Raw genomic sequence first — 13,193 nt, 5'->3', positions numbered from 1 at the left:
AGATTCCCGAATTGCTCAAGGTTAGTTATGTAGAATTTCGTTCTCTATGATATAATAGTCTCAAGTATTTATTTTTAATATGTAACTACATTTCTGCTGCAGCTTGATGATTTAACTACATTTTTGCTGCAGCTTGTAATAACTCTTTTTGTTTACTCTTATTTGTAAATGTGGCACGACACAAGAGAAGCTACGGATAATGATATAGATTTTTTGTTGATGATGATGCCGAAATTTTTCTAGTGAGTTAGGTATTTCGTTAGTTTAGCTTATATAAGATTATATGTAGTTTATTTATGGAATTTAATGTAGTTATGCATTCAACAAAGGATTGTAATTTGACGGGTTTGTTTTCGAATTGAATGTGTATTGGGTTGATTAGAAAAAGTTCGATTGGTGTATATAAGCTTGATGTGTATTTCCGAAAAGCCTTTTCACTACAAAATTATTTTATTTTCCAGCGTAAGAAATGCGTAAGAAAAAAAGATAAATTTTGTTGGAATTGCGTAAGAAAAAAAACTTAATTTCGTAGGAATTACGAAGGAAAAATATATATGTTCCGTTGGAATTGTGTAGGGAAAATACTAATTTCGTAGGAATTGCGTAGGAAAAAAGAATACAGTCCGTTAGGATTGTGTAGGAAATTTTTTTTTGTAGGAACTTTGTAGGAAAAACGAGTACATTCCGTTGTAATTGTGTAGGAAGAAAAAAAAAATATTCGTAGGAATTGTGTAAGAAAATTAAAATATAGAAATATTATATAATAAATATAAATATAATTGTTTTAAGCACAAAATTTTAAAAAATAAGGGTGTACATATTCAGACACCTTTTTCCCTAAATCCACACCCTTCTATACGCTTCGTATAGGGCTATACGAAGCGTATAGGGTTGCTTTTCCCGACCAACTTCTACACCTCGTACAACGTCACATCAGTCAACTTATACGGGGAGTCTAGGCCTGTACGAGGGGCCAATACGAAGGCCCTTAGACGCCTCGTATAGACCTATACGAGGCGTCTTGGACTGACCGATTTGACTATGAAGGGACTATGTCTGACATGACTTAAAGGCATACGGGGAGTAAAGACCTATACGAGGCGTCTTTAGCTCCCATAAAATGCAACCTACAGTGCGTTCTTGGTCCACATCCGAGGTTTCAACAAACAAACACTCACATTCTGTTTGTTTTTTTATTTGTGTTTGCGTTATTATCATCCCGGAGTGTTGAAATGTCATCATATTGGAACGGCAACTATATCTTCGGGCAATATTCTAGCGAAAACTGGGGGCACGAAAGCGTTCCGGTAACAGTTATTAGCGTAAATGTTATAATTACTTGTTGTTTTCGTTTATTATTTACTAATGATGATACGGTTGTCTATTTTGGAGGAGTCTGGCATTCCCGATTCTAATGAGCAAGAGGAGGTTGTGTCTAGTATACAAGGAAAACAAAACAGCCCGTTTCTAGATTTGAACAAGCATCCTCCTGTTGATGAAACAGCCCGTGTAGATGACTCATACCATGCTAGTGGATACGGAGGAGACGGTGGATACGGAGGAGACGGTGGATACGGAGGACACGGTGGATACGGAGGAGACGGTGGATACGGAGGAGACGGTGGATACGGAGGAGACGGTGGATACGGAGGAGACCGTGGATACGGAGGAGACCGTGGATACGGAGGAGACGGTGGATACGGAGGAGACATATCAATCGGAGGAGACGGTGGATACGGAGGAGACGGTGGATACGGAGGAGACGGTGGATACGGTGGATACGGGGGATACGGTGGATACGGAGGAGACGGTGATCATCAGCAATTCATTTCCCCGGGCACTCCTTATGTTCATCAAAACAATTCGGACGTTGGAGGATATGGTGGTTATGGTGGATATGGTAGATATGGTGGTGAAGCACCTCCCATTCTGGACAGTCTGTACTTAAAAAAGACGGTATAAATTACTATTTTATTATTAATATTTTATTATTATTATATTATTATTATTATTATTATTATTATTATTATTATTATTATTATTATTATTAATATTGTCGATGTTACAGGTTTTCAACTCCTTAGATGAACTAAAGAAACGGATACAAGAAATAGCAAATGCGGATGGTTTCGTTATTGTCACCCGTCGATCAAAGAAAATCGGGGGAAGAACCGGGAGGGTATGGCTTGAATGTGATCGTGGTGGTGAGCACCAGAGTACAGCAACACTTAGAAAAGCTGGAAGCAAAAAAACCGGTTGCCCGTTTTACCTGCTGGCTGTCCGAAACCACCCGTATGAAACCTGGGAGATAAAAGACGGAACAATTGAACATAACCACGAACTTTGTGAGGACCTGTCGGCCCACGCGTTTGTGCGAAGGTTTACTCCAAGCGAAATGAAACTGATCGAGCAGCTGACAGCTCAAAACATGGAGCCGCGCAAAATATTTCAAACGATAAGGAAGCAGGACCCCGACAGGTTTCATGTTCAGAAAGACGTTCAAAACGTTGTAGCGAAGATTAGAGCCGAACAAAGACAAGGATTGACTCCCATGCAGTCACTAGAAAATGTGCTGATGAAGAACGACTTTATTTACGAGATCCGGGAAGAACCCGGAACAGAGATCGTAACAGAGATCTTCTTTCTTCATCGGGACTCGAGAGTCTTGGGGCGTGCATTCCCCCACGTCATGATGATCGATGCAACGTACAAGACAAACATATACAATATGCCCTTTATCCAGATTGTTGGTATGACGCCTACCAACAAATCGTTTATTATCGCGCATGCCGTTGTTAGTAAAGAACGGGGTGATAACTTTGTGTGGGTGCTTGAGAGGGTTAAGGCAATGTTGGATGAATGTATGGAGCCACGTGTGATTTTAACGGATAGAGACCTAGCCCTTATGGGCGCGTGTGCTAAAGTATTTCCAGACGCCTCCAGGCTTCTTTGCAGGTGGCACATACAACAGAATGTTATGAAGCACTGCAAGGGTGCCTTCACAGACGACGACTGGAAGAAATTTTTGTCATTCTGGGGTTCATTGATTGAGTCTCCATCCATACCCATCTACGACTACCACTTGCGCAACATGCGAAAGCGACTTGTGGAGTGCAAACGTTCTAGTAAGTTTTTCTAATAACATACGACTCACCTATGCAAATTTTATTAAATTATTTTTACTTTTTAGGAGTCTTCAAATACGTGTACGATAACTGGCTAAAAGACTATAAGGAGATGTTTGTCTTTGCGTGGACTGATAAGAGGCGCAACTTTGGTAATCGTACTACAAACAGAGTTGAGAGCCAACATGCCAACTTAAAGAGATACGTCGAAGATAGGAGCTCGCTGGACCGTATAGTTGGTTGTGTCCGGGATATAGTTGAGACACAGTTCGGTGAAATAAGGAAGACTTTTCGAGAAAGCATCGAAAAAACAATGAAACACCACAAACACCCGATGTTTCAACACCTACTTGGAAAAGTATCCCACAAAGCCCTTGACTTGTTGCATGGAGAGGCAATTAGGAGGCTAGATGTCTTGGAGCGCTTTAATTCATCATGTGGTTGCCAAATGTGGCACAGCTGTGGGTTGCCCTGTGCTTGTAGGATAGAAAAGTACATGCGTGAAGGTAATAATTGTTGAACGTCGTACAACACTTGTGTGATATATTTCCTTTCCTTCATTTTACCTAAACAATATTGTTTTTAACCGTGCAGAGCGTCCGATTCAACTCGAAGACATAGACGTCTTCTGGCGGAAACTTAACTTCCAAAGTTGTAAATTGATAGACGACTCCCTTGACGTGGTCGAAGAGCTAGATGTTGTTAGACAACAATTACAGTCGCACCCTCCAGCTTAGCAAAAAAGCCTGCTTTCAAAGATTAAAGCGGTGTTGACTCCAACGAAATCTACCAAGAAACCACCGGTTGTCCAACAAAATACTCGTGGCCGACCAACAACAAAGCAGGTACAAGAAAGGTTGGACGAGGCCTCTCGTATAGATGAAGAATTGAGGAGAAGCTCCTTCGGTGATGCAAACACGTGCTTTGAAGGTTCACGACAAAGTAAGTACGATAAACCTCGCCACAGCTCGTACGTTCCGTCTCAAGCCTCACAACAGTCGGTTATAAGGTCCCAAAAACCCAAAGCGACCCTAAGCCGTTCAAAGAGTTCTAAGAAGAAAGAGACACGAGATGATCACGGTTTTCCTTTAATCATTGGGGACGAGTACGTGGGAATCATCGAACGGTTTAAGTCTGACATTCCGCCAGTGTTCCATCCGTACGTCTCGTGCATACGAGATGTGATGCCGGACGGTCATTGTGGGTTTCGGTCTGTGGCTGTGGGCTTAGGGATGGATCAGAGTTCATGGGGGCGTATTAGAAGGGACCTTGTCCAAGAAATGGATCAGAACGAATCGATCTGGTTCCCAATATTTGAAGCATGGGCTGCAGGTTATTTTTACACGCATCGTCAGGGCCTAATTTGGGATTCAGTGGCCGGTTGTGGGGAGAATCACTGGATGGACTTCCCCTTTGCAGGACTTCTTATTGCACAAACGTACGGTATCGGGGTGCACCTGTTAACGACAACCATGGGTGCGAGTTCCACTTACTTCCCAATATTAAGTCCTCCGGCTAATCAACAACCATTATTCATAACGCTTACACATGTTAACGAGAACCACTTCATACATGTTAAGCTGGAAGGGGATTATCCTATGCCACCAGCACACGGGCTATGGTTGACCCACCGAAGACCCCACACAGAACAATGGGAAGATATGTACTTGCCACGTCTAGAATGGTATACATCGATAATGAATCCTCGACCAAGATCAAACCCCAGTCTTAATTACATAGATAGTTACACGGAAGAATGATTTTTGTAATTAATAGTATTTTTTTGGAATTAATAGAATTTTTTTGTAATTATTAGTATTTTTTTGTAATTAATAGAATTTTTTTGTAATTATTAGTATTTTTTTGTAATTATTAGTATTTTTTTTGTAATTAATAGTATTTTTTTTGGAATTAATAGTGTAACTTTGTAATTAATAGTATTTTTTTTGTAATTAATAATATTTTTTTGGAATTAATAGTATTTTTTTAAATTTTTCTACAAAAAAAAAAACTATACGCTTCGTATAGGACTAGACCCCTCGTATAATATTGCACAAAAGACCATTTAGCCCCTGATAGGCCCCCAATATAGGCTTATTCCAGGGGCTCAAAGGTAATTTTACTCCAACCAGACGCCTCGTACAGACCTGTACGGGGCGTCTATTTGAGCGGGATTTTGAAAATTCAATTTTTGAATTTCTGAAATTCAAAATTTGAATTTTTTGAAAGTAGACGCTTCGTACAGACCGGTACGGGGCGTCTCTTTGAGCGGTTTAAATTTGAATTTTGAATTTGAATTTTGAAAATCTTTTTAGTTAATTACTATTTTACCCCTGATATGCCCCCAGTATAGCCACTTAGCAGGGGCTAAAAGGTAATTTCAAAATTGTACGACTCGTACAGACCTGTACGAGGAGTACAGTTGAGGCGGTTACTTTTTCCCATTTCTTTTTTTAATTAATAAAATGTATTATTAAATTACCATTATGCCCCTGTTTACCCCTTAGTATAGCCTTTTTTCAGGGGCAAAATGGTAATTAACCATTCCAGAAATATCTTTTTGGAATGGTTAATTACCATTTTGCCCCTGATAAAAGGCTATACTAAGGGTAAAACAGGGGCAAAAATGTCATTGAGCAAAAAGCATAGACGCCTCGTATAGGTCTATACGAGGCGTCTAGGCTTCGTATAACACAGGGGGGGGGGGGGGCTAGACGACACAGATCACACACACAAACAAAAACACACACATATACGGTGCATTCTGATCTATACGCCTCGTACGTATTTCAACCGTATTTTTGAAGAATCGAAGCATCACCGGTACGTATTTCATCCCGTAGTTAAGTATTTTTGTCTCGTTTATGCCTTTAGACCGTAGGTTTGCCCTAAAAGTTGAATTTGGTTGGGTTTTGGGGGTTTGATGTTGATGATGATGAAGAACTTGTGGAACAGGACGCTGAGTATAGCCCTATACGAGGGCTATACGAGGGTCTGTTTTTTTTTTTTTATTAATTATATTATTATTATTATTTATTAATTATTATTAAATATTATTATTATTTATTAATTATATTATTAAATATTATTATTATTATTATTATTTATTAATTATTATTATTAAAAACATTATTATTAATATTATTATTATTTATTTATTTATTTATTTATTTATTTATTTATTTATTTATTTATTTATATTATTATTATTATTAATTATTGTTATTGTTATTAATATTATTATTTATTATTTATTATTTATTTATTTATATTATTATTATTATTAATTATTGTTATTGTTATTAATATTATTATTTATTATTTATTATTTATTATTATTAATTATTGTTATTGTTATTAATATTATTATTTATTATTTATTATTTATTATTTATTATTTATTATTTATTAATATTATTATTATTGTATACGTATACAGTATTTATTATGGAGGACGATCTGATGCCGGGCGATGACATTCACATAGAGCCGGTTCAGCAGGGTCCACGACGGAGACAGCGACCGCCTGTGGATACGTTGCAGGGGCATCCCTATCTAGAGTTTCCCGACGGCACTGACGCCGCCCGTCATTGCCAGAAGCTTAGGAGGATGCACGTTGGATCGCATGCATCGATCGACTGGGATGCGATGGAGGAGATTGCTGAGAGGCCGAGAGTGCGTCGGTTTATACCTATCGATTCGCCGTGGCATCGTCTTTTTGATTTGGCGCACACGCCGACCTACAGGGAGCTGCTGGTCGAGTTCATTTCGTCATTCACATTTCACCCTCCTGGGGAGCCAGTGCCGATTCCGTACCCAGGTGAATGTTATTGATATTTATTTATTTATTTATTAATATTATTTATTTATTTATTTATTTATTTATTTCTTTATATTATTATTATTATTATTAATTATTGTTATTGTTATTAATATTATTATTATTATTTATAATTTATTATTTATTATTATATTGTTTTATTTATGATTCCGTACCCAGGTGCTCCCCCTCCGCCTGAGGTTTCTTTCAGGCTTGCTGGCGTTCAGCGTTCGATGACGCTAGCAGAGTTTGCGGTGCGCTGTGGTTTATACATGCAGGAGGAGATCGAGACTGAGATCTACACAGCGGGGCTAGTGGTGGTTGAAAAACCCACTCTTGTTGGGTTTTGGCAGGTGATTGCGGGGGCGGATCATTGGGAGCATGACAAGTCGAAGGGGAGGGTGTCGTTTGTTAGCGACCCACTATACAGGTATGTACGTTTATTATTGCAATTATTGTGATTATATGCACTGTTTATTAATCTCTGTTTTTGTATTTCGCTAACACTATCTGCAGGTATCTGCACCATTTGCTCGCCACTTCTATATCAGCGCGCGGCTACAGCCGTGAGTGGTGTACGACCACAGATCTTTTTTTCCTATATTGTTTGTTGTATAGGAGGCCGTGCGCGCTAGCACACGGTCTAGCCCAGTACTTCGCCTCCGGCCATCACCGGCAGGAGCGCGGATTTTTGTATGGCGGGGCGTACGTGACCGTCATTGCCCGTTCATTGGGCCTCGTACCACATCAGGACCCACATCTACGGACGCCGGCCATCATGCCGACGCGGATGGGTATGCAGTCGCTATGGGGGATGAGGGTTATCAAGAGGTTCCCGGTTGGCCCGCGGTTTAAAAACCGCGAGGGGGGCGTATGGAGAGAGGAGGCCCTACCAGAGCATTTCGAGGACGTTCATCCTCCTGCAGATCCTGCTGATGTAGTGCCCGTGGAGGACCCTCCGGAGGATCTAGACGGTGCAGCGGCGCCACAGCCACCGCCACCTGCCGGGGCACCTCAGTTTCCACGTCACGTTATTCGAGGTGGTGCCCCAGGAGCTGCGCTACATCCGGATGTACGAGCCAGGCTTGACAGGCTCGACGATTTGGTAGGTTGGTTGGTACGGGCGGAGCAGGATAGACGAGAGAGAGAGGGATTACCCCCGATACCGCTTCCACCGGTTCGAGCACCACATCAGCAGCAGCAGCCGCAGCAGCAGCACCAGCCGCAGCAGCAGCATCAGGATTCAGATTCGGATTTGGATGCATAGACCTGTTGTTGTTTTTATTGTTATTGTGGATGTACAAACTTATCTTCTATATTTTTGTTATGGATGTAAACAGTTATCTTATATATGTCATATTTATGTTTGTTTTCAGTTATTCGGTTACTCAATGATTGTTCTCTTAAATTTAGATAATACGGAAACAATATAACCCCTGAATATAATACGGAAACAATATTTGAAAGAAATAAAATTTTAATCGAAAGAATAATATTTAAAAAAGTAAAATGTTAAAAACAATATAATATATTTAAAGAGCCGATTTTTAAAATAGTTGATTTAATCGACGCTGAAACAAAAAATTTTTTTAAACTTTTTATAGTGTAAAAAACAAAAAAAAAAACAAAACTTTTTTAAAAATAAAAAAAAACGATTTTTAAAGGCAAATAGTTAATTTTTAAAAAACAACAACTTTTTATAGTGTAAAAAAGAAAAAAAAAACTTTTTTTAAAACCTAAAAAAATTTCATCAAAAAAACACATCTTCAAAAACCATCCAAAAAACCAACCCAAAACCCACCAAAACACCCCTCATTTCAGCCAAAAAAAAATACCAAACAGAGACGCCTCGTATAGCCCCATACCCTGCGTATAGGGTTCCTTAAACAACGTGCCTGACACCCTCTGTACACCCATCGAATTCAGTGCATGGACGCCTCGTATAGGTCTATACGAGGCGTCTAGGTTTGCAAAAGTGTGGATTTAGGCGCAGTGGGTGTCCGGATAGTTTCCCCCAAAAATAAATATTCCGCGGGAAATGCGTCGGAAAGTTAAGAAAATTAATTCCGTGAGAAATAAGTAGGAGAATTCTAATGAAACATTTGTGTGGGAAAGGAGTAGGAAATTCCGTAGAAAATGCATCAGAAAAAAAATTACCCACGAGCAGAATTCCCACAGCCCATTTGCGTGGGAAATCCGTGGGTAAACGCAGTTACCCACGGATTTCTTACGGAAATTGACGTGAGAATAGTAGCAGTTTTCTAGTAGTGTTAATTCCATAATATTAATGGATATCACTTCTATATTTACACGCTTCCTGCTCATTTTTCAACCCATCAACATTTAAAGGGTCATCATAGGTTCAGCTACACCAAGAAAAATTTGAACACACTTTGTCACCTAGGAACTCACAAATGGCGAAGGTTCTCTTCATGATATGCTTAATTCCTACTCTTTCTTGTATCAACCTCTGGTTTGAAACCATCCACTCTTCCTAGAAATGGAACTGAAAAAGACATGTTTCGTATCAAACTATGATTATATACTTTTTTTTAATCATATTAACAGGTTCTTCTTCTGGTGTATCAAATTTTCCATCAAAGCAGATGGATTCACTAAATCCTGTCACTTTTGGTGTATCCGACCATCACATTAACATGCCTTCAACAAAAATAAAATGTTTTTTTTTTTTATTAAACAACCTAACCTAACCTAATTGCTCATATACCTGTACCATGACATTGTTCCATAATTTCTCTTGAATTTATTATAATTTGTTGATGATAGTTTATAAACATCATATAATTTGTTAATTGCATAATGATAAACATCATATTGTATTCATTAAAGTACGTACTCCTGCTTGCTATCAAGAGTTGAAAATTTTGCAAGCAAACAACAACTGAAATTCAAAAGACAAGACCAATTTATTCTTAAACTTTAGGTAACTATAAAAGATGCATGGTCTTCATGGGTACATTGGTCTACCAGCTTGAGTCTTCATATCTGTGAAGCATGAGCCACAGATCTCTTTGTTTCCATACTGACCGGGAGGAACACAGTTGCATCGGTTGCAGCATGCCATGCAGTCTCGGTATCTGTCTTGGTTCGAATGTAACACGCACCTTAATCCACACGATGAAAAGCATCCTACATCCATAAGATTAGGAAAACATGATTCTTGAAACTTATGAAATGGATATTTTTAGTTATGTAAGAACCAAAACGATGTTACCTTTGAAGTCTGCTGGTGGGTATGGCTTAGTGATGCGGCTGGTGTATGGTGGATATGCTGGCTGAGCTGGTGGGGGCGTTAGTGGATATGCGTTTGGCGGGCTTGGATTGGCTGGTGTGGGTGGCGTAGGATAGGATGGAGCTTTGGGGGTGCAAGGTGGTGTGGGTGGAACAAGAGGTGGTGGTGAACAGTTGGGAGTCTGAGGAGATGGAGGAATTACAGGTGGTGGATATAGGTTGGGCGTTGGAGCTGGTGAGGGTGTTATAATAGGTGTTGGCGGCGGAGTTGTTGGAGTCGGTGTGGGTGGTTGAGGAGCAGGGGTTGGTGGACATATTGGAGCAGCAGGTGGTGGATGAGGAATTACAGGGGTTGGTGGACATATTGGAGCCGGTGGCGGTGGTGAAGGGTATGGTAAGACAATTCGCATTGCGAAGCTACCGGTACCATGCATCACCTATAATACGAAAATGAATTTGAACTTAGAATTTGTTGAGCCAACAACAATTAAAAGTCATCGACTGTGGCAACATAATTAAAAAGTTTTGCTAATGTGCATTAATTGTATACGTTGTAACATTTGATTCATTAGCTTCTACGTGATGCAACAAACTTACTTGTTACCACATTATGCTTTCAAAAAGTGCATTTTAAAAAAAAATATAATGACAATTAATTATACAACATGCTACGAAAGTTGTAGAAAATGCAATGAAATGAGTAAATAGCAAAAGGTGAAAGAAGAAGAAACCTACATATGCTGCTGCAACCAAGACAAGAGCAGCTAAAGCAAAAGGAGGAGACTTCATGCTTGGTAAGTGAAGTGAAGTGAAGATTGATGGTGTGGTGTTGTGCTTTATATATAGCAAGAGGTCTAGTATGGTGTTTCCTACGTAGCACATGGACAAAGAATATATCAATCATTCTTTACCAGAGTATGGGACAAAGAACATGCATATCTTAAATTCTCTGTACGTGTTTCCTCTGTTACGTATGGGACTATAGACAACTCAAAAAGCAGTCTCCAAAGTAATAATCAATTTCAACCACTCATTGCGATGCAAAAATTAAAACAAGAATTCTTTGCCGTTAAAACAAATATTACACAACAAACAAGCAACATATGTTATGCATACTTTATAAAAAAACCTTCAACAAAACTCTTTTTAGCTATAGTGTACTATTTATAAAAAAAAAAAACTAGGTTTAAAGAAGTTCGCCGCGTTGCAGCGAATTTCTTTTGTTATTTAGTATGTGTTTACATGTGTTTTGAAATCATTACGAGCGTGTTGCGAACAGAACTGCTGACAAGAATAAAAAGAAAATGTAGAAAAAAACACTAAAAGATAACCGAAAGAAAATCAACCAAAAATGTTGTATGGTAACGATGTTGTTCGTATGAAAACCATGGTCATAAATGAGCAAATTGTTCTGGGTACCGGTACCAAATTTGCCGAACCGAAAAATCTTAAGTACCAATTCGGTACCGAATTTTGGCGTTCCTGGTACCGATTCACTACCATTTTTTACCTTCATATTCCGGTACTGTGACCGGTATTTTCGGTATCAGTACCGATTCTGTATCGGTTGGCACCGAGCTCATCCCTACCCCTAAAACTAAAAAAGAAAAAATTAAAAGTTAAAGAAAATCAACAAAAAAGTTATACGATACCGTTGTTCGTACGGTAACTACCACTTCATTTATTAACCGAATATGCATACCTCATGCACAAAGAACGAATATGCATGTGGCAAACATAGCACAAGCACAAAGACTTCATTTATGAACCGGAGTATGGGATTATCAAGTTCCGACTCCAACAAAACTATATATGCAAAACAATAGATTAAATGTATCTATTTTTTTTTATAATATATTAATATGTATATTTCGAAGAATTCGGATATTTGAGTAATTAAATCTATACTATATAATAAAAGAAACCAATGAAGGGACACATGTCATTCATTAGAGTCATCTAATTTTTCTCTCCTACTTAATTATAGATAATTATAAATTTAAATTTAATATAAATTTAAACAATTCGTATAGGAGATAATATAATATTTTTAAATATTTATTAGATTTCAAAATTATTTATCCTGAAATTAAAAAAAAGATACACTAAATATAAATTAATATAATGTAAATGATTTATTTATTTTATTAAACTAAAGTAGTTAAGGGTAGAACTTACTTAAAAATGTTTATAAAGGGTAAACAAGAACATTAATCAACGTTTATTGGTTCTATACTTTTATTTTCGTGTTCAACTCTCAACTCAAATACGGTATTCACCATGTTTACATGACATTTGTAAGAACCATCATCGCAATCACCTCATCCATCATATATCGAGTATATTCGTTCATTTTTTTAAAAATATATTTTTTATTAGATTAATTCAACCCGTGTAATAAAAGAGGTTTTTTAAAAGATATATTCGTTCATTTTTTTAAAAATATATTTTTTATTAGATTAATTCAACCCGTGTAATAAAAGAGGTTTTTTAAAAGATATAATATTTTTATTATTTACTATACAAAATTGTATTTATGCAACTCGTGTAATACACCGGGTTTTTTAAAATATAACTTTTTTTATTATGTGGTATATAAAATTAGATTTATAACGTTTATTGGTTCTATACTTTTATTTCCGTGTTCAACTCTCAACTCTCAACTCAAATACGGTATTCACTATGTTTATATGACATTTGTAAGAACCATCATCGCAATCACCCCATCTATCATATATCGAGTATATTCATTCATTTTTCTAAAGATATAATTTTTATTAGATTCATTCAATTACCCGTGTAATAAAAGAGGTTTTTTAAAAGATACAATCTTTTTATTATTTACTATACAAAATTGTATTTATGCAACTCGTGTAATACACCGAGTTTTTTTAAATATAACTGTTTTTATTATGTGGTATATAAAATTAGATTTATTCAATCCGTATAATACACAGGGTTTATAAAAATATAACAAGATATAACTTTTTATTGAT

The 13,193-nt window shown here is 37.5% G+C and overlaps 3 protein-coding genes across 3 annotated transcripts; 2 read left to right on the top strand and 1 right to left on the bottom strand.

Annotated features, from left to right (window-relative positions):
* Positions 1–2,339: 2,339 nt before the first annotated feature.
* Positions 2,340–8,468, top strand: LOC118481802. The gene is made up of 4 exons (XM_035977074.1): positions 2,340–3,125; positions 6,565–6,945; positions 7,126–7,375; positions 7,462–8,468. Exons 1-4 carry the CDS (start codon positions 2,396–2,398, stop codon positions 8,210–8,212), a joined length of 2,112 nt encoding a protein of 703 aa, XP_035832967.1. The 5' UTR covers positions 2,340–2,395; the 3' UTR covers positions 8,213–8,468.
* LOC110876350 lies at positions 3,446–4,934 on the top strand. Its single transcript, XM_022124521.2, has 2 exons — positions 3,446–3,631; positions 3,720–4,934. Exon 2 carries the CDS (start codon positions 4,310–4,312, stop codon positions 4,883–4,885), a length of 576 nt encoding a protein of 191 aa, XP_021980213.1. The 5' UTR covers positions 3,446–3,631; positions 3,720–4,309; the 3' UTR covers positions 4,886–4,934.
* A 1,340-nt stretch (positions 8,469–9,808) lies between the features above and the next one.
* On the bottom strand, positions 9,809–11,003 carry LOC110874674 (gibberellin-regulated protein 14). Its single transcript, XM_022123181.2, has 3 exons — positions 10,933–11,003; positions 10,181–10,634; positions 9,809–10,095 (listed from the first exon to the last, which is right to left on the bottom strand). Exons 1-3 carry the CDS (start codon positions 10,984–10,986, stop codon positions 9,914–9,916), a joined length of 690 nt encoding a protein of 229 aa, XP_021978873.1. The 5' UTR covers positions 10,987–11,003; the 3' UTR covers positions 9,809–9,913.
* Positions 11,004–13,193: the final 2,190 nt, after the last annotated feature.

This window comes from Helianthus annuus, chromosome 9, assembly GCF_002127325.2.
Source record: "Helianthus annuus cultivar XRQ/B chromosome 9, HanXRQr2.0-SUNRISE, whole genome shotgun sequence".
NCBI lineage: Eukaryota > Viridiplantae > Streptophyta > Magnoliopsida > Asterales > Asteraceae > Helianthus > Helianthus annuus.
Note: the sequence above shows the minus strand (reverse complement) of the source record. Positions and strands in the feature narration are given on the sequence as shown.